The following is a 25,576-nucleotide window of genomic DNA, read 5'->3' on the forward strand; positions in this document are numbered from 1 at the left end:
CACAAGATATACTAGGAGCAACATGTAAACCACATGGCTCTATACAGGAGGGGTAAGAACTATGAGAATAATAAGGGATAAAAGTGATCAATTAATCCATGTTTCTTTAAGCTTTGAGCTCAACAAAATAAAGTATTATGCATGTATAAAAAAACCCCTTTGTTTGGCACCTGTATTCTAAAATATTTTATCAGGCAAATGTACCATGCAAAGCAGATGCTTAAGTCTCGGCACACAGAGTAACTTTTACAAGCAACAGCTGAAAACACACAGGGAAGAGACTCATAAATTGCAAAAAACTGTTTATATTGATTTCTTTTACAGATTTTCATACAGGGCTCATACAGAGCTACCAGCACACAAAGCCACCTAAAACAAAGCTGAACAGTCCAATACAAGTGCAAAATAAGGACTTCTACATTCTTTCACCTCATTTCTAAGTACTTTCATGCTTTTCTGGATACAGGACTCATGAAGCTGCTGGTACTCCCAGTTTACAAATGAGACACTTTGTACTGCATTTCTCACTAGCAGATGTTTACTCAGCACATTGAGGATGAACGTGAGAGCAGCAGTAAAATTTCGGCTGACAGTTTTTTGTATATACCAGTAAAAAGGCAGATCACCTGCATTCAGATAGCTCATTACACATTAATGGCCCTTCCCTACCCACTCTGCTTCTCTGAGCCCCCTTCCATTCCTTGACAGGAATTTTTTTTTGGCAGAAAACACTATCACCTCTGCTGCAGCCCAAAGTTACTACAAGCAAGAAAAGAGTTACCACGTGCCTAGATTATCCCAAGTCACTTGGCAGAGGGAGGACAGAGGCAAGCACTTTCCACAGAGGCACACCTGACTTGACACACACTACTACTTTTTGAGTTATTTCAGTAACCTTGTGTTTTATTGTTTCCTCCAGCTTGGCCTCAAATTTGTTTCTTACGCTCTCAAGAAAAATAAGAAGCTTTTGGTATGAAGCACATCGTGGTCTTTGTTTACAGACTAAGACACATCACCACTACTTACTGATGTGGCCAGTGGTACAGCTAGCCTTACACCCCATATGCTAGCTAACCATCTTCAGAGGGAGATATAAAGCCTCATGAGGTACTATATTTGTTTCCTCCTCAATTCCATTTAAGCATTTAAACATGAAAGCTTTTTGTTCCTACCCCATTTATTACAACTCAAGCAACTAAAATCTTGTGCTTTTTTTAAATAACACAAAACTAAAAAGCTTGATAAAAAATAGTGTAAACAATTTAAGATTTGGTTCTGAAGTAGACTTACAGCACTATAGCTCATGCTCCTTTTGAGCATGTAAACTGAACTGCCATACAAAGTAGCAGTTAACAAGAGAGACAAGGCTCCCAAGCTTGGTTTTATACATTATAGTTTGCTTTTTTTTTTTTTTTTAAGGGCTAAAAGTTTTTCTTGTCATTCTCAGCATAAAATGTAAACAATATTTAGGATTACTTTATTCAAACAAGACTTACATCCAGCAAATTGATAATAAAAGATAATCCAGTTTGTACTCCCTCATGTGGGCACAAACCCTTTAGAAGGTTACTAGTTTATTTTTAACAACTAGGTTTCTGACAGAACATGACTGGCTAAAGGAGCATTTTCCACGCGAGTGCCAACTTAGGCAGGTATAAGGAAGGAAAAAAAAGAGTAAGAGAAACCACGGCAGCATCTGAGGTAATGAACCTCAAGGTGTTTTGGTGTTTGTTTTTTAATTGAAGTATAATCTACTGAGAAAACATGATAGGAACTACAAGCCCAAGAACAGTTTAACTAAACACTGATAGTTTCTGCAAAATAACACAGAGTCTGCAGTTGATAGAGTGCTTACCTTGGTTACTTGTCTCAGGATAGTACACAGAGGATTTATGCCATGAGACTAAGGGAAATAACACTGTGCCCTATGGGTTACAACTTGCACTCATGACTTACTTCAAATTGAGTCAAATACTTCAAGTTTCTTTGAAAAGGCAATCTAAAAATGACTCCAGTGTGGGAGAATCGTAACAGCTATTTCAGTAATATAGTTTGCAAGAAGGAGAACTGAGACAAGCTACTGTTATGACACTATTCTGCTCCTTCCACAGCTGTAGTAGAAACCGCCTTAACATAATAAGGGCCTTCATGCAAGTAAGCCCTAAGCCTCAAGTAATATTGATTTCCAAAGATTTCCGCAATTGTTTTAGAGTTTACAAGAGCCTTAACCAGTTCATATTTGGCATCCTTTGAAGCTTTATCAGGTTCCACAGATCTGTCTACAATATATTCCACAAACCCAGGACTGTCAAGCATCAACTTCTGGGCCCATGGTTGGTTTGCAATAGCCTAAACGTGAAGAGAAAAAAAAACACTCATTTTGAAAAACCTAAACTAGTAACACAGGAGACTGTTAAGCTATAACCAAGGAACAAATTAAAACTGAAGTGGGATATTCGTACTACACAATAGTGATATAACCTGTCCAAACAGCAGTGCTCATCACTGGAAACCAAGCAGAGCTCAGTGCTTCTCTTTCACATTGTAAATGAATTATTAAAGCAGTGTATCTGACAAAGTAGCCTCTTAAAAATCCAGGTTTGGAGGGTTCCCCTCCCAACTTTACAAGAAAATAAGCACTGCAGACCTGACCCATCTGTTGAATTATTCAAACAGTGAATGCAACGGGAGCACAGGGGAAGAGGCCTTATTTCAACAAGAAGTTTGTGACACTCATTGTCACAATCTGACTTTGAATGGCAATAGAATTCACTACCCCATCTTTAAAAAGAAGTAAACTTACAGTAAATACTCTTAAAGCCCCACAGTGGAGATCAGGAAATGGCTGAGTACTGATACTCCTGAAGAGTTCCAAGGGTTGGCTAGACAAGGATGCGAACCATGATTCGGTCATTCTCAAAAGGTCTTCCGTCTGCTGCTCTGGCTACGGACAGAGAAAAGCACAGAAATGAAAGAATTTGGTTAGAATTATGAATAGCTTTCAAGTTTTGAGTATCTTTTCAATAGGTAAGGAAGTTAATGAAAACGGACCATACCACCAACAGATTAAACTGAAATAATTTAAACTTATTTCCTGAATAAGTAACTTTCTGTATTTCATTAAGCTTGAAGGACAGAATTAATCTATTTTGGAACACTACTGCTGGAGTGTAGTCCTGCAAGATAAGTGAAAATGGCTCAATCAAAACTACACTATTAAAACTAGGTCACTGGACTTAAACAACACACACAAGGCTTAAGCAGTGTGCCATGATCCCTTTAAAGCACAAGAATATTATACTGTTTACTCTGCTTCCCTTGACGATGTTATCTTGATTTCAAGGTTTACAAACAAACTCCGAGCATGTGGCTTCTTATAAACACACTCAAATGTTTACCTTCAGCATCAAACAAATCAGTGAATTTCAAAACAGTAAAGTTAATGATTTGGGATATTCAGGAATAGGCACCTGAGATGCTGCGAAAGGTCTTCACACCATTAGTTAGATGCACAATAATTTAGTTCTCAGATTAAAAAAACAAAACAAAACAACCCCCTCCCCCCCCCCACACACACTTACTTACAGGCAAATAAAGAAGAGAGGAAATGGCGTCCAAGCATCGAAGTCTTAACTCCGTTGGGGCATTCTTTGCCTGGTGCCCTATTCTGTTTAACAGATTTTGAAATCTACTTCCTTTGAAAATAAAAAACAAAATGCTTTCATTTAGTTTGGACAGATCTCTACAGGAATAGAAAATTGCTATCAGTGACATCATACTAAAACTAGTAGAAAGAGCACTGGATACACAACCCAAGAAAGGCAGTTTCTTAATCTATTATAGTTAAATCCGTGCAAAATTTCTTTTGCTTCATGTGGCTCTAAGGTAAAGGAAAAAAAACACAAAAGCTTTATGTTCATTCATATCCCTGGACTATCCAAAAGCTTCCAAAAAGAAAGCTATACATGACAGATAATTGAGTTAGCTTGGGAAGTATGGACACAAGTATATTTGTGATTAGAAATCTTCAATCCCATTCTACAATGCTTCAATAGCTATCTGCTAACACAGATTTTCACATAAAAAAAGAAAACTTGCATTAGTGTCAAGAAGCCTAGCACCTCATTTCAATACTCAGGACCACTTTATATTAAGAGAAACAATGCAGTCCTCAACAGAAGTGTCATTAGATGATCATTTGTATTTTCTTTGCCTGAGTGGGGAGAAGGCCATGAGATCAGTAGGACCAAAGGAATCTAAAATTACAACATCACTGAGGATTCGTATGATGCAACTCACTAGAAAAAAAGACTCAAGTCATGCTTGTAATACCAGAATTCTAGTTACCAGGTATTTCACACTGCCATGCCTGGCAAGATTGTTAACAACAACCAATAGCTGTTCCACAGCTATTCAGACACCCATGATTATGAGAATTAGAGAAATATATGTATTTTTCAATTCTTTTCCCCTATCATACCATGTGAAGTCAATCTCACATGATATACTGAGAGTATTATTATAGGAAAAAAATGATACGAACTAGTTTTCTGCAAAACCTGTTTGCCTTCCACATTTGATCCCAGGATTCCTAGTGTGTCGACAGCCACTCCGATCATGGTTGGATCATGACTTTCTGCCATTTCAAAGACTTTCTCCACAAACACAGGGTATCGTTCACAGATCTGCTGTGGGCTGTCTACCACAGCCAGATTTCCAAAAAATTTAACAAATCCTGACAAGACAAAAAATATTCAGGGTACAATAACAATGATTTTGGCTATCCCAGAATTAAGATTTTTTTTCCCACTGTTAAACAGGTATTGTTAAATGCAAATACTGTTGTTTCGAAATGCATCAGAATACAGATAACACCAAGGAACAAGTCAGTATTTTGAAGAAGCAATAATACAGAGGAAACGCAAGTTTCCCTTGGCTCTCAAGGGAAACTTAAGAATATGAAATGCAGCAACATAACCTAGAAATATCCTTTGCATAGCTCAGGTGGCGACACTTTCTCTATGACTACAAGATGAACTTGTCTAGCAGCTTCTTAATTCTTTATTTAACAGGTTTTAGCGGGGGGTGTGGGGGGGTGTTGAGCTCAAAGACTACAGTAATACTTAAACTTCACATTTACAGTAGTCTGTCCGAATCTTATCTTTTCTACCACTCTTAGTAAAAAGCATTATTCACATATTAGACTGTCCTTCAGCCTTTTTTGTATATGCCCAATACATGATGAGTTCTAATATGCAAAAAAATCACATAAACTTTCAAAACTGAGGCTTAACAGTCCTCTCAATTTAACACATTATTAAAAGCAAGCATTAATTAACACTGGAAACAAGAAATGCATAATTTCACCTGGTAAATAGAAGCCTGAGAAAGGATCAGACTCTGCACCAATGATAATATTGGAAATTTTATCAATAACTCCTTGTTGAGCAAGATACTGGCGTCCATGGGGAGTATAAGCCAGTGAGGTTACCATCTCTATACACGTAGCTCTGCAACAGACAAACAGTTCATTTGTCCTATTCAGATACATTTTTAGAATACCTAGAGATTAAGATTAGAGAAACTATTTTTCTTCTTAAAGTATAAAAAGAAAATAAAGAAAATCCATATAACTGTCCAACATTCCTCCAAGCTCACTCAGCTATCTTTCTTTAAGAAACACACAAAGAGTGCTGATGTTGCAGCCCAACATCAAAACTATTGGAACATATTGGGGAAACCTTCATCTTCATTCTCAAACTTAAGTAAACAGTATTTTACATACAAGACTATTTAAAGAGAGGGGTGGGGGTGGGGGAGTAAATAGTTTTCCTGAAGAGAGTTCCAAAAGAAACACACACAAATGTGTTAGAAGAAGGTTACTGAGTGAACACCTGTGTTTTAACAATGTGGCAAACTCACTACCAACATACCTGACCAGCACATCATCTCCAGTCAACTCTCCAATTAATTCTGATATTAATCCACTGTTTGCACAGTAATTTAGCGAGTCAGCTGACACTGAAGCGATCTCAACAATTAACTAAATAAAAGCATGGGGGGGGGGGGAAAAGAGTGGTTTGTAAAAACATTATAATGTTAACACTTCACAATCCTATCTTACAAATTAAGCCTATAAGCATATTAAAGATGGGATTTAGTGCTGCATAATACATCTAAACATTTGCCCAAGAACAAGTTCATAAAGAATTCCAGGTTTACAACATGTGCATTTGCTTTCTTTTCACACTTTTTCTTCAGAAAGTCATCATTGCTATTCCTATTAAGCTCTAGAACGTCTAAATTGCATTATTTTTCCTTTTCCATACTTATCCAGAATGACACATTCAGCATCTCTGTTTCTTCCCCCTTCACATCCCAAGGTAACGAGACTGCAGAAACTATTTTGTTTTTACTTTCAGAGAAGCAAACATTCTGTTATATCTTTAATGTAACACTGTGTAGCCTTTCCAATACCCTAAGCACAACATACTAGAAAATATAAGATGTAAATAGTGCTTGGGTTCTTCACACCTTTGCACCATAAGGGAGAAAAAAATTAAGACGCTACTTCAGCATCAACATTGCTCTAACCTTCTTACTCTTTTTTAATCTTGACAAAAATGTAGAAATGAAGAAAAGTTTGTACAGCAGTTAAAACTGAATGCTGTTTTAAAAGCTGTAAAAATGCAGATTTAACTCAGAACTACAGTCCAAGAGAACTGCAACACCCTGCAACTCAAACGCTAACATTTATCTCATTCTTACCTCATACACTCTATACCGTACAATGTCATTTGTTGCCATGACATTTTTCAAGTCACTCAACAAACTGCTCACAAATAAAGCCTCTAAGCCCTCTTGTGTCTGTGCAATTCTTGAGAGAGATTTGATGGCCTGCAAACAAAAAACAGTTGCTCATCATAAGACACAAACAGAAGAAAACTCAGGCCAATCAGAGTTAGTTTAAACCATTCTTTGCTAACATATTAAATCATAGTTATGCAGCTAAAATTCTAACTTCTATTCATTTTTCAGTGACAATTACTCACATCTCTGCTGAAAGCTAGTTATGGTTACTGTGAACCAAGTCTCTGGCATTAAGTTCAGATCTACAAGTTTACTTCAGGGTCAATAGCTACTGGAAGATGGCAATCCTGGGTAAGATTTTCTACCCCATTTAATTAACTTTTGACATAGGGCACCTACTTGCTAGGTTTTTTTACCACATAACTGATACTAGTCTTTCAACCTACATAAGCTCCCTTTTCTTCAAAGGGGAAGAGAGATGTCATCTCAGATGACAGACTACTCAGACAGTGCCCACCACACAGAATACCTTTTCTACATCAGTTAATTTGTTGCCACCAATGCAACAGATTATTTGCCGTAATAATTCAGGACTGTTGATAATTTCTCTAATAGCATCTGAATTTTCAACAATCCTCCCAACCTAAGAAGATGATTAAATACACTATTAGTTTAGTTACAGTCATATATATATACACACACACACACTCATATTCTCTTAATTTGAGAAAGACTCAACTCTTCAAATTTCTCAACTTTTTTCTTGTAGCAGGGACTACAGAACTGGGCACATTTTGTACTCCAGATGCAGTTGCATAAAAGAGTCAAGTAAACATTGACAAACTGGAACAAGCCTAGTGGAGGGTCACCAGAATGATTAGGGGGCTGGAGCACATACTAGGAGAGGCCGAGAGACCTGGGTAAATAAGAGAAGGCTAAGAGGAAATCATGCTGCTATCTTCAGCTACATAATGGGAGAGTATACAGAAGACACAACCAGACTCATATTTGAAGGTGCACTGCAACAGCAACAAATTGCAACACGGTAAGGTCTATTAGGACCTTTTTTTTTTTTTCCCACCATGAGAACAGTCAAGCAGTGGAACAGCTACCCAGAAAGGTGGAATTTCCATTCTTTAGTGTTCAAAACTGGATAATGCCCTGAGCAGCCTGCTGTAAACCGGCCCTGCTTTGAGCTGGGGGTTGAACCCAACACTTCCAGAGGTCCCTTCTAAACTACATCATTCCCAGATTCTGTTCTTTTAAGTTAACGCAACAAATACCAAGTTACTACAAACAGTCTAATCCGCTACAGTATTTTCACAATATTGTTCAAAGTACCCCAAATAGCAAAACTGTTGCTGTATTTAATTCCTGTAGCACCTGCTGTCAGTGTTGGCTAAGAACACTGTACACAAAAACAGAGTCACCAATACACAGAGGATTCATTTATAAGTTACCTCTGTCAAGATACAGTTTTATGCATGACATTTAACAGCCACATCATTAAGTATTATACACCTACATATTGTACAGTAGTGTCCAAAATTGCAGGAGCCCATACAAGCATCGCTCCTGCAGTTAACACTTAGCACAGTGCTTTTCTCATAGTTTAGCTCAAAAATAATTATCAGTCAGAGATCAGAGTAACCCAGCCTGGCCCAAGATGGAACTCTGGCCAAGCTGGAAGGCCAGGGGTGGGAAGCCATACCTGAGATATGGTGAGGATTTTCACGGAGTCGTCGGGATGGAAAAGGCCTTTCTGAAGCTCCTCTCGGAGGTTCCGGATCAGGTAGGGCGGGTCCAGGGCCTGCAGCAGCCGCTCCAGGATGGCGACGCACGCAGACACCTGCTCCCTGCGAGGGACAGGGACACCCTGAGGAGAGGGGACACGGCCGAGGCCCTCAGCCGCGCCAGCCCCCGCTCCGAGAAGGGCGGGGAGGGGAAAGAGCGCCGGGGGGAAGGGAGAGGGGAGGCGGCAGGGCCGGGCTAGGCCAGGCCGGCGGCGGGGCCGCGCTCACCGGTCACCGGCGCTGAGGAGGCCGAAGAGCGCGCCCAGGTGGGCGTCGCGCAGGCGGGGGCGGAGGGCGGCCGGCGGCACGGCCTGCACGGCCAGCCGCAGGGCCCGCAGCTCCTCCAGCGGCGCCTCGGGCCGGCACGCCCGCTCCAGCAGCTCCGCCGCCGCCTCCGCCGCCGCTTCCGCCATCTTGGCAGCGCCGCCCCCGCGCAACCGCCCGCCGCGCCGTAACCAGGGGGTTCCTTTCGCGTCCGCCACGCCGCCAACAAAATGGCGGCCGGGCCCCACCCCCTCCTCCCTTGGCACCGCTCTGATTGGAAGGGCCGCGCGAGGGGCGTGGCAGAAGGGGCCCGCCCCCGTCGCGCGGGAGGGGCGGGGCGGGGCGGGGCGGGGCGGGGCGGGGCGCGGGGGGAACCTGTCCTCAACCGCCTTTTTCGTCAGGAAAATGGCGGTTGTTTTGGGGGCGGAGCGGGGCGGAGCGGAGCGGGGCGGGGCGGAGCGGGGCGGAGCGGAGCGGGGCAGCGCTGCCAGGCGGGCCGCGGCCTGCCTCCACCAGGCACGGTAAACCTACCGCGGGCCTGCGCCGGCGAGCCCGCAGGCTGAGCGGCTGTTCCGCTTTTTGGAGGAGCGGGGCCAGGGCTCGGTGGCGGGCGCTGAGGTGGAAGAGCCCTCGAAGCTCAGGCAGCGGCGTGCTAGGCAGCGAGCTGCCAGGTTTTCCCTCGAGCAACGCTCGCAGCAGCCCTCATCTGCTCCACAAAGCTCCGAAGGCTCTGGAAAAATTCCCTCGCCCGGAGCCAAACCGTTCCCAACGCCCCGTTTGCCCCMAGCAAGCAGATGTCTCGCCGCCCCTCGGGTCACCTCACCGCAAACGCCGCTCCGGAGCCTCTGCCTTCGAGGTGCAGCATCGCCGCGACGGCTCAGTCCCGGCACGGGTGGGCTGCGCCGGCCGGGAGCGACCGGATTTGGTTTAGAGCAGCAGAAGAAAAAAATTTCACTCTGCGGACAGCGAGGAAGACGATTGAATTCGCACATGCCAGGCTCTTCCCGTGCTGCAAGGCGCTTCCAGACGCTCTGCGGCGCTTCGTGTCTCCCCGAGGCCACCGAAGCAGGCGGCGCGGCTCTGGCCTTCTGCCACTGCCTGGCGGCAGCGGTCCACGGGGACCCAGAGCAGAAATACGACCATCAGACGTTTTGATCTACATCCAGGCACCAGAAATGCCCTATTCCATGGTGAATAGACCTTCCTAATAGCTTACGAGAACTGACGGGGGTGTAACCAAGTTATATTTTGAGAAAGCATGGTGTTCTGTGTTCTTCTGCACTGGATCGCTTAAAGGAGTATTGTTAAATGTTTTAGGGCTGAACAGCATCACTGGGTTTATCAGCTTGCTGGCAGTTGCTACACAAAGGTTACAAAGCCCCGATAATATGAGGTCTGAGAAAAAAAGCGATTTTATGGATGGGAAATTAAGGCAGGGATGCTGAATGGCAATCGCCACGTGTCTCCGAGCACCTCCACCTACCCTGGGAGGAACAGATTATTTCTCCAGCAGATTTTGGGGCAGATGGTTTGGGGAAGAGCGCCGGCGCTATTAGGAATATTTGTTCGGATTTACTATGGGCCAGACCCCAGCACCTGCTTCGCCCAGCTCTGCAGGGAGGGGACAGGGACAGGCCGTGGCGGAGGCAGCAGTGATGCCGGGGGACATCCGCGGGCCCAGCCGGGGAGGAAGAGGAGGAGGAGTCTGTGCTCACTGCAGCCAGCCTTCCCGGCCGTGCTCCCAGCAGAGCAGGTGGCGGGACAGAGCGGGACGGCGGCTCTCGCCCGGCACGATGAAGATGGAGTGGCTGAGCCAGCGCTGCCAGCCACCCAGCACCCCCAGCTGCTCCCGGCCGGGCCGCCTGGCCCTGCTGCTGGTAAGTGGGAGCCCGTCGCGGGACGCGTGGACCCGCGGCTGGGAACGGTGACGGCGTCCGTCTCCGCGTGGGGCAACGCGGGCGACCCACCGGCGAGCCGAGCGCACGCAACCCGGGAGCGCCGCCACCCCTCCTTTTTCGCAAGGGAGCCTCTGCAGAAAAAGAGGGGTCTTGCAGGAGAAACGCGATCTCAGCCTGCTTTCCAGTGCGTTAGTTACAACCTCACGGTGGATTTTTCAGTTTCGGTCACTTTAATGTTTTGGCAGTTTTGAGCTTATTCAAATTATTAGGCACGAATGCCCAAGTTTTATTCCTTCACTTCTGCACCACACCTTGGCAAATACAATTATGCTGAAAAAAACAGCATAATTTTCTTTCTCTTTTTTTCACTTCAGAAAAAAAGAAATGCAAGAGGTGGGTCACTCTTACATTAGTATTCACTCACAAATGTTCATGGGGATTTTCCTCGTCATATGCACATACATCTTCCAAGAAGATTAATGATTGCCATGCTGAATGGGACGGATTTTTTTTTTCCTGAGCAGGGAACATAATTACATTCTAATCTGGAAAAATAGGTACACCAGCCTATCCCTGTTTGGCTTATAACTATCTGGGTAACTTCTGTGATTTGTTGCATAATACTTGTTAAACGGCTTAGTGGGAAAAAAGAACACTAAAGAAGCTCTGAAAATTATTATGAGAAGCCTTATGATAACAAAGAGCATTTCCTCAAATGGACTGAAAAAAAGGAGACAACCCATATAAAACAACAGTCATTTCCCAAACAGAAAAGAGTTCCTGTGCTTGTGGTGAGAAGAGAGATATCAATAATTAAAAAAAACAACACTGTGACATTTGCCCTGTAATGGGAGGTCTTTTAGAGGACAAATGAGGGTGGAAAAAAGGGGGAAAGGAATATATTCTGAGTCTTATAAAAATATTTTTATCACTGTAGATGAATAAGGGCCAGATGCGGTTTATTTAAAAACCAAAACAAAAGACAAAGAGAAGAGCAGCTGTGCAGAGGCAGTGAGTGTTGCATGCAGAGGGTGCAGACACCCATCCCTTTGCTGTTACTCAGCACACCGAATTAAACTTTGCTCTCCCAGCAAAGCCCAAGCTGAGATGCTTTACAGAATAAATATTTAAAGTGACTGTGTTGATGGCATGTTAACACAACGGGAAGCTAAGGGACTTTCTGGGAATTGGGATCTGCTGTACAACAAAACCGACTTGTTGCCAGCGCACTGCCAGTCCAGGGAGAGCGCGTGATTGTTTTCTGCAGGCCAGTGAGACAAGGACAGCCCTACAGACCCGCGCTGTGTCGATGAGGATCTCTGTGCCCAAAAGGATCAGACTTGACTTTACTATTAGTACCAGACAATTAAGAGGGAACAAGACCTAAGCCTGCATTTAAGTCTTATCCTTCCTTACCTGCTATGCACGGTTTGTACCATAGCCTGGACAGACTGTGAAACATCTGTCAGCAGAACAGAATAATCATCCTGGGCTAGCAGGGCTGCATTAAAGCAGACCAGGGCCCTTTTTTTTGTTTTTTCCAATAGAAATGTAGTTTTTGATCTAATCACAGGATTTAGGGAAACGGGCTTGGCTCTAAGTATGGGTCTGACCTGGCCTCCCAAAACATGACACAGCAGGGACGTCACTAAGAGGAGAAGAAAATGCCTGTGAAGGGCTGCATAGTCTGGGGAAGGGATTCCCTAGTCCTGGCAGCAGGTAGCTGCTAAGCTGTAACTTACCGAGCTAGGAATGCCTGCCTGTGTCTCGGGTTTGCCTCTGAGCGTTCCCCACGAACATCCGAACGGGCAGCAAAACTTCGAGCCTCCCTTGCCCTTACGGTGCTGCCCCCTGCCCCCTTTGAAGACAGAGTATGTACCAGGATGCTCAAAAACACCTCGGAGCCAGGGACCCCCGACTTTCGTTACTCTCAGTCTAGCCAGGCGCAGCCACTGGCCCCCACCGAGCAGCCGTGCGATCAGGTGCACTCGCCTCAAGGACGGATCTGGCCTACAAGCTGGTAGATGCACACATTTACAGAGGAGGCTGCTGGGCTGCTCGGGGCTTAATACATGAAGACTTTGTGGGATTTCCTGCTGTAAATAGGTTTGGACTGTTTGGACTGTGCTTCTCAGATTTGGAGACAGAATGGCAGCAGTTCCTTTTGCAATAAACTGGGTATCAGGCATTTGTAAGAACCTGAGTACCTTCAGTTGTTTCTCTACGATTTTTCATACAACAGTCTGATCAGCTGACGAAAGCTTGCATTAATATCATGGTTTTTATTAAGGTCTCAGCCTTATAGCTTTATTCAGCCCTTGCCTTTAACAAAGACTATTTATATGGATGTGAGCTATGGATTCATGAAGCTTATTATTGCCTTTTTTTAATGGAGGCAACCACTGACTTACCTCCTTAGTCTTCTTTTGGAAAAACAGTTGCGGCTTCTGGGGCTGTGCAGTGAGGTCTATACGCACCATTAATTTGTAGTATGACCTCCTGGAGCAGAGGCCTGGACTCCTGCGAGCTGGTAAAGGCTCTAAAACTGACCCTTTCCTGCCCTGAGCATTTGGCATGGTATTAGATTGGTCTCATTTCAGGAGAATGAATATCTCTATGAGCATGTTTTCACTTAAATTATAACTAACATTACTGTAATGTCAAAAGAAAGAAGAATGGAGACTTCTCTTGAGTCACAGATAAAGCAAATGCTTATTTTTTACAAAATGCAACACTTTACCTAACATTAGCACTCGTATATTTTGCGTTTTAGGCGATGGCTCTGTCTTTACTGATGTACCCAGTGCTGAAAAGTCTGGCTCTTCAGCTGCACTCTGCTGTCACTGGCAGTTACATCCCTGGGACCCATTCCATCGCCTTCATCAATTGTCTCAACGAGCAAATTGCCAAGGATATTGCAAGGTACAGTGACACTTCCACTGCTTGTCTGCTCGAGTTGTTCCAAAGCGGCTTTTCATGGAATAAATAAAGCCCTTCCTTGTCACCATTAGAGCAGTTGTACTTCTCTGCTGGTTCAGGGGTTTTGCACTTCTGTCCAAACAGGGCTCCTTTTCTCTTATGTTCTCTTTTTCTCTCTCTCTCTGTCACATATCCACACACCAAGAGCTCTGCTTTCTACAGGAAAGATAACAATTGACTCCGAAGTCAATGCCATGGTATACATTAAGTCAATTCTCAATTTATTCCACTAGCTTTCATTTTCAAGATACATTTTAAAGCTATGACCCTAAATCTCATGGCCCTCAGATGGATTAAGCCCCAGCACCATGCTCTCTGGTCTGCTGTGGTCGCTCTTCTCGGAACAGCACAGGTAAATTCCAGGAGAAGCGTTTATGGAGAGGAACAAAGCACGGTGGCACTAACATAACTATAAAGCAAAGACAAAAGTGGTCCACAGAAAACCCAAAACAGGCCGTCATGAGATACCACCTGAAAGCTTGCACTCAGCTCACCAAACATACTTAGGAGAATGAGGGTTTTGCCCTTATTTATTTATTTTTAGTGTACGAGAAGCTTTGCATGCTGTTTTGCATGCCATTTTTTCACAGATCCCTCGGTCCCTGACTCAATAGATGGTTTGTTCAATGTACTGGAACTGTGTTGACTGAGGAAGTGTTTACGGTGGACCATTAAGTTTCCTGCAACACCTCCTGTGAGCTGTTTTCTGTGCTGTCCCGCTGCTTGCCAAAAACTCTGCCTGTCTTCTGCAATAGCAGAGCGTTCCCAAATATCCATTCAGGAACTGACAGGCTACTGAAAGAAGGTTTGTGTCATCTTAAATACTGCAACTGTAATAAGAAATTCCAGTAGAATAATATCTGTACCACTTGATATCTTCTGAAAAAAGAAATAACTGTACATTGCTGGTGAAAAGATCATTTTGTTCCTGAAAATGCTTCATCTTAACAGCTTTGCAAACGTTTTCTACTCTTTGTTCCTTTCAGTGAAGGGTGAGGAAATAGCTCACTCCCTGTACCCCATACCCATTGCTGGGATATATGTATTTTGGTTGCATTTTACTGGTGGAGTAATTAATCCTTTGTTCAGGAATTTGGATGAATGAACAAGGGTTGTAACAGCTGACACAGGGCATCTACATTTATTTTCCCTCCCACCTTTTTCCTAGCGCTCTCATGTTTATTCTTTTTTTATGTTGCTCAGTGGAGCACTCGCTTCCAAGGCTCAGACTGCAAGGAATTTCTCTGTGAAAAAAGGGAGTTCAGACTTTTTGAAAGCTGATTAGCTGCAGGTAAAATTCAGCATCTGACTTGTTCATTTGTACCAGCTCTAACCCAATTTATCTGGATTACTATTAATCTAAAATCCTCAGGAGAAACCTCTAGTCCACAGAGATCTAGTTTCTCCCTTGTGTTTGCTATGAGAAGTTGAGTCCTTTGGGCTGGATGCTGTGACCGTTTGCATCTCACAAAACTTAATTAACACCTGAACAGTCCTCAAACCTTTGGTTCTGCCTTATGTTTGTGCATGTTTTTCTCTACTTTTCTGCTTATTAATATTTCATGTCTCAATTCAGAGGCTATCGTTTAGTGATGCAAGGACAAGAAACACACATTAAATACCCAGCCCAAAGATATCATGTATTATGCAGATGTTTTCCACTGACCGTGTTCATCTTCTTGTAATGCTTCCAGTTCTCATGGTGGCTGGCTGTTTCTTCTCAGCTCTCTAGGACAAAGTTCAGGATATCAGTTAGGATCACAGTTTATTAGGACAGAGCAAAAGCAATTAGAAGGTATTCACCCAAGTCTAAAGGTTTCTGTGCTACAGGAGGACTTGAGAATCGCACACAGCAACAGCAAAGTGATTTGTACCACGTGTCTTACATGATAAACTCAGTGGGAATATCTGCATTCATGCTGCTGCAGTTTGTTGGTATAAAGATTAACTCAAGATACTTTACGAGCATTAAATTACTAGAACTGGCTACACATGATTAGAGCAAATCAACCCGGCACCTCCTTGGAAAGCCGTCCTCTCAGGCCCACGTTCCCTCTGAGTCGTTGGCCAAGATAAGGACAATCTCTGTCACCTTGGTGAGTTTAAACATTAAACCCAATCCAGAGAGTTATCTGGGTCCATGCAGCGGTCCTCTCGTGGGTCCCCTCCCCAGGGCGTTTCTGGGTGCTGCGTGGTTTGGAGAGCACTACTGAAAGCTTAACCCTCCCGGCTGCTTTCTTACATGCTGCCGTAGGGTTTCTCCTTCGGGAGGAGGCAGGGTGACGTGAACGCTGCATGGCCTTCCCGCGGCACCCCTGAGCCCGTGCAGCCCCACAGGGACAACCTCATGCGCGTCTTTGCAAGGTACAAATTTCTATAAATAGCCAGAGAAAGCAGGCCTAATGATAAAGATGTGCAAAGGAGCTTATACATATTCAAGCAAGAGCCCAGCTTTCCTTATGGGTCAGAGGCCAGATTACATTCCATTGTGCGGTTGCATTGTAGCACCCTGGCTTGGACATCTTCAGGTTGCTGCCATGGAAGAGTTAGCTTTGGTGCTCATTTTGCTCATCTTCAGTGACATCTTGGCCACCGACCAAGTCTATCGTATTTTTACTGTTCATTCATAACTTTGTCTTTTTGAAAAGTAAGAGGTTCTTACAGTTTGCTTTATAATCACTTCCAATTTGTATAATAAGCTGGATGTAAGGATAATAAATTTTTAACTTGCTCAGAGCCAAAAGGGTTCTGCTGACAGTTTTGGATTGGAGCAGTAGTTAACTGAGTACAAATATCAGAATGGATTTACTTCTTCAGCTTACTAAGGGTTAATTCTAACAGGCTGCTGTGTTGAGCCTTTCAGTATCTAATAACTCCCTGCTCCTCCTCTGCAATTCAAGGTCATCTCTTTGACCTAGGTGTGATTGCTAGAAGCTAAATGTTTGCACTGTCAAAGCACTTGGTACACAACAGTGCCCGGAGAGGCTGGAGTTAAAGAAAAACAAAGGTGAGGCTGCTAGTGCAGCGCCTTTAAAAGCACCCTTACAGCCCGCCAGAGGGATGAGACTGTCGCCTCCGCAAGAAGTGCCCAGACATTGCTGTGGTCAGAAAACACAACATTTGACCTAGTCTTCTAAAAATCCACCCTGAAATTGCTTCAATGCTCTTTAATCAGTTAAATATCACTTCTGCTGGCAGACGCAAGCAGTTTTGCAATAAAAAATGAGCCCACAACCAAAGGAGGAAGCCTGAGGGACAGAATTTATTTGGGTTTCAGACTTCCAAGATGTTTTATGTAGGAAAACCTTAATGATGTTAATTTAACAAGTTCCACGTTTAGTTTGCTGTGTGAGGAAGAAGCACAGTTTGACAGTGTAAATATATGACTGGGAGACAAACTCCTTCGTGCTCATCCCAGCCCTGGTTCTTTGTGGCCCAGCAGCTCCGAAACTGCCCCCATCCTCACCAGTGAAACAGGCACAGCACTGACCCTCGCAGGGTCCCCCGCTGGAAGGGGAGGCTGCCCCTCGCGCTGCGCACGGCACAGGTACGGCCTGCCGCTCCGGGCAGGAGCGACACCGAGCCCTCCCACTCAGCAGCGAGGGCTCGCAGGGATGGTCCCCAGCCGTGCCAGGAGGCCCTGAGCTGAACCAGCTCCAGCTGGAGGTCGCCTTTTGCTCTGCTTTCCCAGGGTGATAATTAGCCACAACTCCCCGGCCGCTGCTGTCAGCTCTGCTCCTTGCAGTCGGAGGCAGCACAGGGCTGACTCCCTGCGGAGAGAGGAGAGGGCAGAGCCGCGGCGAGCCAGGGCAGTCACTAACTCGCCCTCCTTGTTTTATCCAGGGCCATTATGGATAAGAAGCTGGCTGCCTGCGTGAACATCCTGCCCAAGTCCTCGGCCCTGTAAGTTGTGCTGAATATTCCTCCAGAGGAGGAACAAAGCCAGGCTGCCCCGGCGGGAGGCGGAGGCGAGTGCCCATGCGCCTCGGCCGTGGGGAGCGGAGACTGTCTCCAGGAGGCTGCTGGTTCTGTTTGTTCTCAGGGATAACAGAGATGATCCTCACCCTCACAAAGTGCCTTAAGCTTATTAAAGGAGTGCAGATGCTCTATCTGCCAGTCAGGACCATTTGTTTATTGGTTACTTAGATACAGAGATCTAGCAAAGAGCAAAGTGATTTATAACCCTGGGGATAAGGCTCCTGTTTTTAGAGGACTTAAACAGAAGCTAAGATAGGGACCCGAAAAGGCTTTTGCAATATTAAGGAGCACTTTTTGTAAGGAAGGACAGTATCTTTGACCTTGAAATAAGAGCAGCCATGCTCTGCCAGGTACCTTTGGCCATCCATGCAAAGGAACTGGATTTGTTTTAGGGGGAAGGAAGTTAAGGAAGGAAGTTCCAAAACAGCTCTTCAAACTACCCAGAAAGGTTCGAGTGTCCTTCCCAGCACAGAAACACACTCGCTCGCTCACACCTGGGAGCACTCCTTGCCTGGCCTCGCTGGGAGACCTGAGCAGCCCCAGGCCCTGAACAGGTCCCTGCATCACAGCCTCGCTGCTGGAGGGGCTCCCTCATAGCCCAGCTGAGGCTGCCGAAACAGGGGTCCCACACAGCAAACCCAGTAACCCCTCTGCTTCGCTTCCTCTTAGTTCCCTACCGAACATCATGACCAGAGCCGAATTACTGATGCACAAACTCCTCCTGCTTTAGCTCGCTTCTCAGACTGCCTCCTGCTCAGTAGACGCGGTGATGCCTCCAAATGACTCCTCCTGCAAGGAAACCAGCACACAGATGAAATCATGATGGCCTTCTGTTAAGATGAATGTTTCAGAAGGTCAAATCTGACTCACAAGAAGTAAATCTCCATTACCGCATGGAAAGGGAGAAAAAAGTGTGGCGCTGGGCGCAGCCTCCTGGCTTTGCCAAGCCGCTGTCTCTGCAGACGCCCAGCAGCTCCCCTTGCCTTTGTCCCGCTCATTCCCAGCCCTGCAGGTCCCTCACGCCTGGCACGGCCAAGAAGGCTCTGGTCTGTAAATGCATGTATGAGTGCTGACATTAGGTAAAACGTTGCATTTTGTAGCTATATTTGCTGCTACTGTTTTTTCTTTTAAATCTAGGTATTTTTGGAAAGGCGAAATAGAAGAATCCACAGAAATACTGCTAGTAAGTGTCCAGCACTGCCTAATGCATTTCACTCCACCTCCACGGGTCAGTGAGGGCGAGCTCTGGAGCCCAGGGACTGGCCCATCCTGGGGATGTGACATCAGCCAGCTGGAGATTGGGACGGTACTCGGGGACCCCACACCACAGCTTCCCCAAGCACCCACCTGTGGGCACAGCAGCCGCAGCCGGAGGGGCCAGCCCGGCTCGGCCCCTCGTACCGCCGCCACGGGGAACAGGCCCGGGGGAGCAGCCTCGGCAGCACCGCCAGGCACCCGCGCTGGCTGTGTTAGATGGGTGGAGTGGAAATGCGTGTGCAAGATTGCTCCTTACCCTTTACCTCTCCTTGGGTTTTCTTCCTCTTTTTCTTTTTTCACTCTCTACAGTTAGTGAAAACAAGGACATCGAAGATAGGTGAATTGTCCAGCTATGTCAGGTGAGGTTCTCGCTCAGGCAGAGCACTGGGTTTCCTATCCAAGGTACGTTGCCATCTCATGCTCAGGCAGGTGTGAATTGGGTTCCTCGATCCCATTGCCCACCCATAGGGTTTTTAAGTGCTTCTGGACATTCCCGGTAAGCCAAAAAACAGACACTGCATCAGCTCAAAACAGGTTGGAAGGAATATCAGCTATTGGGCTTCTAGGCTTAAACCAGCTCTCAGTATAGGGAACAAGGAAGGATTCTCCTTCTGCTAATACGGGTTATTCCCTAACTGCCTCCTGGCAGGATTTCCTGCATCTTCCCAAGCACTGAGTGTTGAGCACAGCCAGTTTTGGGCCACAGGCTCCTGGCAGTCAGCTGCTGGCTGTAGTAAAACCCAAAGTCAAAGCAAAATTCTCACATGGCAGAAAGATGATGTGAGTGCTTTGAAGTCAGTGGAAAGTTTGGGGGCATGGTTGATACGTACCGCTGGAAGCAGAGCCCTCCGTTTCCTGCGCCTGCGAGCCCCTGCCGCAGGGATGAATCAGTGACACTTACTGTGCATCTGCTTCCACTTTAGATCCATCCATCCCTTTGAAATTCCTGAAATCATCAGCCTGCCTATTGACCAAGGAAACCCACTCTACTTCAAATGGCTAGAAGAGAGCATCCCAAGAGACTGAGATGTGCAAAACCACTTTGTTTTGGGGGAGACCAGATGAAGCATGCTTTGCTGTGCTGGTCCCCTCCCTGTGCGGGCAGCAGTTATACACACACACACACACACACACACACACACAGGGAGGCAGCACAGAACTTCGCAGGTTTGCAGTAGCGCAGAAGTTTGGGATTGGGAATTTTGTTTGTACTTGAAACATCCCCTCCTTTGCCTGACCCTGTGCCCCACGGAGCGTGTAGCAGCATGGAGGCAGCAGAGGCTGAAGCGGAGAAGGCTAAAGCGCACCGAAGCTTGTTCCAGCATTATGGAAGAAGATGCACGGGGCGCCCAAGTCGAGACCTTGCCACCTCACAGCATTCAGCGCTGTTTCAGGTGTTCAGTGGCAAGCGCGAGGCAGTGGGCCCYGGCGTGGCGTGTCCCCAGCTGCAGGCTGGAAGGGGTGTGCGGACAGGCGCGCTGCCAGGCTGGCAGCACCGGCGGGAAGGGCTGTCCAGCTCCACACGTCTCTGCACCCGGCAGCGCAGCCAGCCCCGCGGCCTGCCTCCACAGCGGCTGTCCCCATGCTCCGCACAGCTCCGTCTCCTGCTTCCCAGGCCAGGAGGGAGCAGGATGCGGCAGGGCAGCCTGCAATGTGCCAGCTCGGGCTCCCTCCTGTGGTCGCCTAACTTGCTGGTTTGTCTTACAAAAATCCAAGGGAACAGCAAACATTTAAGCAGAGGCTGCCAGGCGTTTGCCAAGATCCCCAGCGCGTGCACACCCTGCCAGTGCCCTCCCGCTGAGACGCCGAAAGCGGGGCTGAGGCTGGTGATACCCCCTGCCGCCGCAGAGGAGCGACGGGCCCAGCCGTGCCACTGCCCGTTGGGGTGTGCGGGGCCAGGGCAGGCATCGCCCTCCTGCGGGAAAGCACAGCCCCGGCCCCAAGCGCCCCCAACCCACACCTGAACAGTTGCTTTCCACCCAGACCAAACTGAACCTTGTAAAAAGATGCTCCTGTTAATAGTTTAACATAATGTAAGTTATGAAACAGTATTGAGTTATTTATGTGATTGGGAAGCCAATAAACAGGAGCTTTTCTAACCTGTACAGCCTCTCGTGTTGTCACAGCCTTTGGGGGCCCAGTGTCGGCCGCGAGCACGGCAGCAGTCGCCAGAGCTTCCCAGGCAGCGTGCTGCGGCGAGCCAGGGCCTCGCACGGGCCCCTCGAACCAGGAGGGCAGCCTGGAGAGAGAGAGAGGTTCAGGAGCACATTTGGGGGTGGCAGGGGAACTCCCCCCAGAACCCTGCTTTTCTACCAGCAACGTTGTTCTCGGAGGGCAGCAAACTTGTTAGTGCTAAATCGGAACAAGCAGGATCCCAGCTGGGCACTTTGGCAAAAAGGAGCAAGGAGCACACGAAGCAAGCCCTGGCAGGCCAGGTCTGCATCACACCCAAAACGAAGCTTTATTTATCCCGTCGGGGCTATGCTGTGCCATGTGAAAGTTTTAGGCTAAAATTAAATGGGTGGGGACCAAGAGGGATTTTTTTTTCATTGTTGTTGTTCTCCATTTAACACTCTGACTAAAGGAAAACATTTGAGGGCATAAGGACATAAACACTTTTCTGGTGAGGACACGGAAAAGGCAGCAGCCTTGGCGCTGCTGGAGGGTCACCGGCCCACGGGAACTGCCTCGGAGAAGGCAGGGGAACAACTCTGGCCCCGGAAAGACCCAGTCCCGCAAGGACATAACAACAGACCCCTCAACACAGCCTCGAGGATTGAGCACTAGCTAGAAAYGGAGCCTGCACGGCCCCTACGTGGGACGGCACCGATCAGGAGGCTGCAGGCTCCCAGCCAGGACACCCCGGACAAAACCCCGTCCCTCCCAAAGGAGAGACCCATCCCCGTCCCCACCACGTCACCCCGCAGGGCTCAGCCGGATGGCACTGGTGCTTCACCTCTGCACATCCCTGCCGGGCCGGCGCTGCCCTCCTCACGCACGGCGGCAGCACGGCGCCGGGCGAGGAGCGATTCCTGCGGCTCTTGCGCCGCGTGCAACGCCGGGCACGCGTGGCGCCCCGAAGGAAGGCGTGAGACCTGCTTTGGGGCTGTATTTCAACAAGCAGCAACGCTGCCCAGAGGAACCGCTCACCAAAGTGCCGCCGACTTTCACTAGAGCAAATCCTGCCTCCAGCTCGTAAGCAGGAGCTGGCACCGGCTGCAGTTCCCCACCGGGCTCCTTCCTCCCTCGCTCGCTCGGCGCCGGACGCAGCGGCAGCCCCCCTCGCGCAGCCGGAGAGCGCGAGCCGTCGCCGCGGCAGGGTGCTCGCGCGGGGCTGCGCCGGAGCCGCACAGCCGAGCCCCCGGCTGCTCTCCCCCGACAAGCCGGGTACTGTAAAGAGCCGGTGCTGTTAAAAAAAGACTTTTTAATTGTATGTCAGACATATTAATTACAACTTGGATATAACAAAAGTCGGTTATTACAAGCAGCAACTTGAAATCATAAATCTTTAGAAGGTGCACAGAATCATTATAATATCTCATCAGGAGTAATGCAAAATATATTCTGGAACAAAAATACTTTTCAAGGCTCCACATTCAGCTCTCTGGCACGGGCTGGGGGGGAGAGAGGGGCTGCGAGCCGCTCCGCAGGGATGCAGCGGCGACGGCCCTCGGCACGGCGCGGGGCAGGAACCCGGCTCGGCAGGGCTCGCGGCGGTGGGGAAGCAGGGCTTTCCAGGCACTGGCGGAAGGGCAATACTTCAAGTGATCCTTTGGAGGCAAAGCAAAGCAGAAGGACGTGGAAAAACCTTGCAGCCGTCCCGGTCGGAGTGGTTTGGGAAAGTCCTGGTAGCGGCTTCTCCCGGAGACGAGCCAGGACACGGACCCCAATGGTGCTCCGGAGGCGTCGCTCCCTCTCCGCGTGGCTCAGCCCGGCGCCCCCAAAGCGGGGCTTCGCTTCCGAAAAGCGCCAGGCACGGGGTCAGGCTCTAATGCCAGCTCCGGAAACCCTGGAGAAAACTGCTGGTTTCCCCCCAGAAATCAGGAACACGGACACTTCTCAGCTAGCCTTCGGGGTCTCGGTATAAAAACAGAAGCAGGCAGCAGACAGGATTTTCCTCCAAATTGCCCGGCTGGCGACGAAGGTGTAACAAAAGGCATTATGTGACAGAAGATGCAAACCGCTACGAAATGAGACTTTCCGAAGACGGGCGCCCTCGCTGCCCGCACCCCCAGCCGACGGACGCCCAAGCCGTCCAGCAGAGCCACCAAAGCCTCCCGCGCCCGGGAAGGATCCCTATCGAGAGGTCCCGGCTCAGGCCACGGGAACACCCCAACGGGGTAAGGAAATTCGGCACAGGCGAAATAAAAGGTAAACTAAAACCTGCCATCACGGCTACTCTCGCTTCTGTTGTAGCAGCCGAGGCAGCCCAGCGGCCGGCCCGGGCCCCGTGGGCATGTTCCCCGTACGGCCCATGAAGAGCGGTGCCCGCTCCCCACYGCTGCCACGGCTCGGTCGGGTCTCAGCACCCACAAGGCGCCGCAGGGCGCCACCGTCACCCGCTCGGCTGCGGACATGCCAAGTCCTCGTGCTATCAAATAAATTAAAACAAACCAGCAAACCCCCCAACCCCCCCCAACCTCAGGTATTTCGCTATGTTATTTTAAAAGTAAACGAAGCAGAAAAGTTCATTTTTAAGGTCTACGCTCCGGCCTCCTGTTTGCAAACGCAACCTGCTCCGCCGCAGCCCTGCTGCCGCTCACGCTGACGGCGGCGGGAGCTTTGCCCGACGGCACGACGCCGAGCCCCCTCCCACGCCGGGCCCCGCTCGCCCTTTTTTGGTGCTCCACTCTGCCACGGGGTGAAAAATTTAAAAAAAAWTTTTTTCCAATAAAACAGGCTTTTCAAATCGGCCTTCGGTTGCCAGACCGTGAAAGCAGGTATATGAAAAACTAAGGGTGATGAAGGGATGGAGGAGGCAGGCGAGAGCAGCATCACGCGGGATCACCCTCAGCAGCCCGGATCCCGTCGGCATCGCCTGGCTCCTCTGCGCCCGCCGCGGAGGGCGGCACGGAGGTGGCAGGGCAGACACGAGGAGGACAATATTAAATATATATATATATATCTTAAAAGAAAACCATCTAACATGTCTGATGCTATTAGAGTTTGTAAACAGTCCGTGTTTTGCTTTTTAAGACAACCGCATTTTGTTCCCACCTGACAGTATTGCTCTAGTTCGGACGAGGGGGCTGCGCGGCGGCTTCAGGCAGGAAAAGGGCCCCCCGCGTTCGGCAAAGCCAGCGCTGCCGCCGCCGGGACGAGCCGGCCCCGCGCGGGGAACGCGGCTCCCGGCCTCGCCGCGCACGGGAAGCGGCAACAACGCGCTGCGGCTTTGCTTTGCCTCCTCGTTTGGCACGTTCGGCGCGACGGTTCCCGGGAAAATAAAGGCCTCCGGCTCCATCGCGGCCAGAGCGGCACTTGCTCGCGAAGTGCCTGCAACCGTTTTAAGGCAAGTTTGTCTGTTTTGTCTAATTCATTCCAAGACCGTGATTGTCAGAAGAACGCGGAAGCGAAGCTGGTGCATCGTCTTACACCTTTGAGGTCGCGGGATGATGGCAACCATCCTGCCAAACTGCCCTGCGGCCGCGAAAGCTGGCTGCCTATGACCTACTTACGGGGCTGCTTCCCCTCGTTTAAAACAAACCGCATTCCATTAACGAACGGATTTAAGATGAGAAGGAAAATACTCTCTAATGGCTGCGGCAAGCACCGGCCTGCCCGCTGTTTCCCATCAGTGCAAGGACACGGCGGTCGGGTTCTCCGGCGTGAGAGAGGAACCGCTTTCCGCTTCAGCGACGGGACGGCGCGCGGCTGCTATTTAAGGCTCGGATGCGGCCGCAGCACCCGGGGGCACCGATGCGAAGTCCGTCGGCGCAGGAGCGCGGGCGGCCCGGAGCCGCGATGCCGGTTCTGCCTCCGGGATGCAGCCGAGAGGCACGAGGAGAAGAGCCCGATCCGCTCGCCGCTCCCATCGCGACGGCGCCTCTGGCTTAGCCAAAGGCTCGATCAGGAAAAGGCAGCGGGGTGATGCCGTCCGGACACGCGCGGCCAACAAAATAACAATTGTTAAAAAAAAAAAACGCAATAGAATAAAAATAAAAATAAAAAAAGCCTGCCAAGGTTTAACCCCCTCGGCCCCGAGCTCTTCCCAGGCTGCCGGACCGGGGAGGAGGGCGCCCGTCGCGGCTCTGGGAGCGCGGCCGGGTGCTTCCTCGCAGCCGCGTCCAGCGCTGGCGCCCTTCCTCCTCCTCCTCCTCCTCCGCCGGGCGCCAAGGGCTTCGCGTCCGTCCGGGCCTCTCGCGCCCCTCCGGGAGAGGTGTCGGCGGCGGGCCGGGCTCAGTAGGGGGTCGTGCCTTCCCACTCCACGAGGTATTGGACTTTGCCCTCCAGGGTCACCCTGCGGGCCAGCACCTGGTACTTCTCCCCGCACACCAGCCGCCCCGCCGCCCCGAAGTAGCTGCTGATGGAGGACTTGAGGTGCGAGAGCGAGGAGTCGTCCTCGCTGATGCTCTCGAAAGTGTGGCTGTCGATGCCGTC

General features: G+C 48.5%; 3 protein-coding genes across 7 annotated transcripts in view; 1 reads left to right on the forward strand and 2 right to left on the reverse strand.

Moving 5' to 3' along the window:
* Window positions 1-285: 285 nt before the first annotated feature.
* PSMD5 (proteasome 26S subunit, non-ATPase 5) lies at window positions 286-9,039 on the reverse strand. Its single transcript, XM_026062222.1, has 10 exons — window positions 8,832-9,039; window positions 8,522-8,666; window positions 7,340-7,453; window positions 6,769-6,897; window positions 5,934-6,043; window positions 5,368-5,510; window positions 4,544-4,735; window positions 3,586-3,695; window positions 2,804-2,944; window positions 286-2,349 (listed from the first exon to the last, which is right to left on the reverse strand). The coding sequence occupies exons 1-10, from the start codon at window positions 9,014-9,016 to the stop codon at window positions 2,092-2,094; spliced, it is 1,527 nt and encodes a 508-aa protein (XP_025918007.1). The 5' UTR covers window positions 9,017-9,039; the 3' UTR covers window positions 286-2,091.
* Window positions 9,040-9,352: 313 nt separating this feature from the next.
* LOC112964311 (protein CutA homolog) lies at window positions 9,353-21,084 on the forward strand. 5 transcript variants are annotated; one of them, XM_026062218.1, is made up of 6 exons: window positions 9,353-10,744; window positions 13,539-13,687; window positions 17,588-17,647; window positions 18,860-18,905; window positions 19,289-19,338; window positions 19,903-21,084. In XM_026062218.1, the coding sequence occupies exons 1-6, from the start codon at window positions 10,445-10,447 to the stop codon at window positions 20,003-20,005; spliced, it is 708 nt and encodes a 235-aa protein (XP_025918003.1). In that variant the 5' UTR covers window positions 9,353-10,444; the 3' UTR covers window positions 20,006-21,084. The 5 variants fall into 5 exon arrangements, with proteins under 5 accessions (XP_025918003.1, XP_025918002.1, XP_025918004.1 ...); XM_026062217.1 differs by having other exon boundaries at window positions 9,353-10,057; XM_026062219.1 differs by having other exon boundaries at window positions 9,353-10,057; window positions 19,289-19,381; window positions 19,903-19,982.
* A 2,285-nt stretch (window positions 21,085-23,369) lies between these two features.
* The window catches only part of PHF19 (PHD finger protein 19), an 8,068-nt gene continuing 5,861 nt past the window's right edge, over window positions 23,370-25,576 (reverse strand). Inside the window, exon 14 of the mRNA XM_026062422.1 lies at window positions 23,370-25,576. This exon is cut by the window's right edge and continues 160 nt beyond it. Within this exon, the coding sequence (XP_025918207.1) occupies window positions 25,376-25,576 (201 nt within the window). The 3' untranslated portion in view covers window positions 23,370-25,375.

Source organism: Apteryx rowi, unplaced genomic scaffold, assembly GCF_003343035.1.
Source record: "Apteryx rowi isolate R43461 unplaced genomic scaffold, aptRow1 scaffold_19, whole genome shotgun sequence".
NCBI classification, from domain to species: domain Eukaryota; kingdom Metazoa; phylum Chordata; class Aves; order Apterygiformes; family Apterygidae; genus Apteryx; species Apteryx rowi.

Bases quoted from the DNA above. Each gene is read 5' to 3' on its own strand.
- PSMD5 (XM_026062222.1), bottom strand. From the start codon at position 9,016: ATGGCGGAAGCGGCGGCGGAGGCGGCGGCGGAGCTGCTGGAGCGGGCG. The intron at 6,044-6,768 runs GTAAGAATGAGA...GCTTTTATTTAG, and splicing joins TACGGTATAGAGTGTATGAG to TTAATTGTTGAGATCGCTTC. The intron at 3,696-4,543 runs GTTCGTATCATT...TTATTTTCAAAG, and splicing joins ACAGGTTTTGCAGAAAACTA to GAAGTAGATTTCAAAATCTG.
- LOC112964311 (XM_026062217.1), top strand. From the start codon at position 9,662: ATGTCTCGCCGCCCCTCGGGTCACCTCACCGCAAACGCCGCTCCGGAG. The intron at 18,906-19,288 runs GTAAGTGTCCAG...CACTCTCTACAG, and splicing joins AATCCACAGAAATACTGCTA to TTAGTGAAAACAAGGACATC. The intron at 19,339-19,902 runs GTGAGGTTCTCG...CTTCCACTTTAG, and splicing joins GAATTGTCCAGCTATGTCAG to ATCCATCCATCCCTTTGAAA.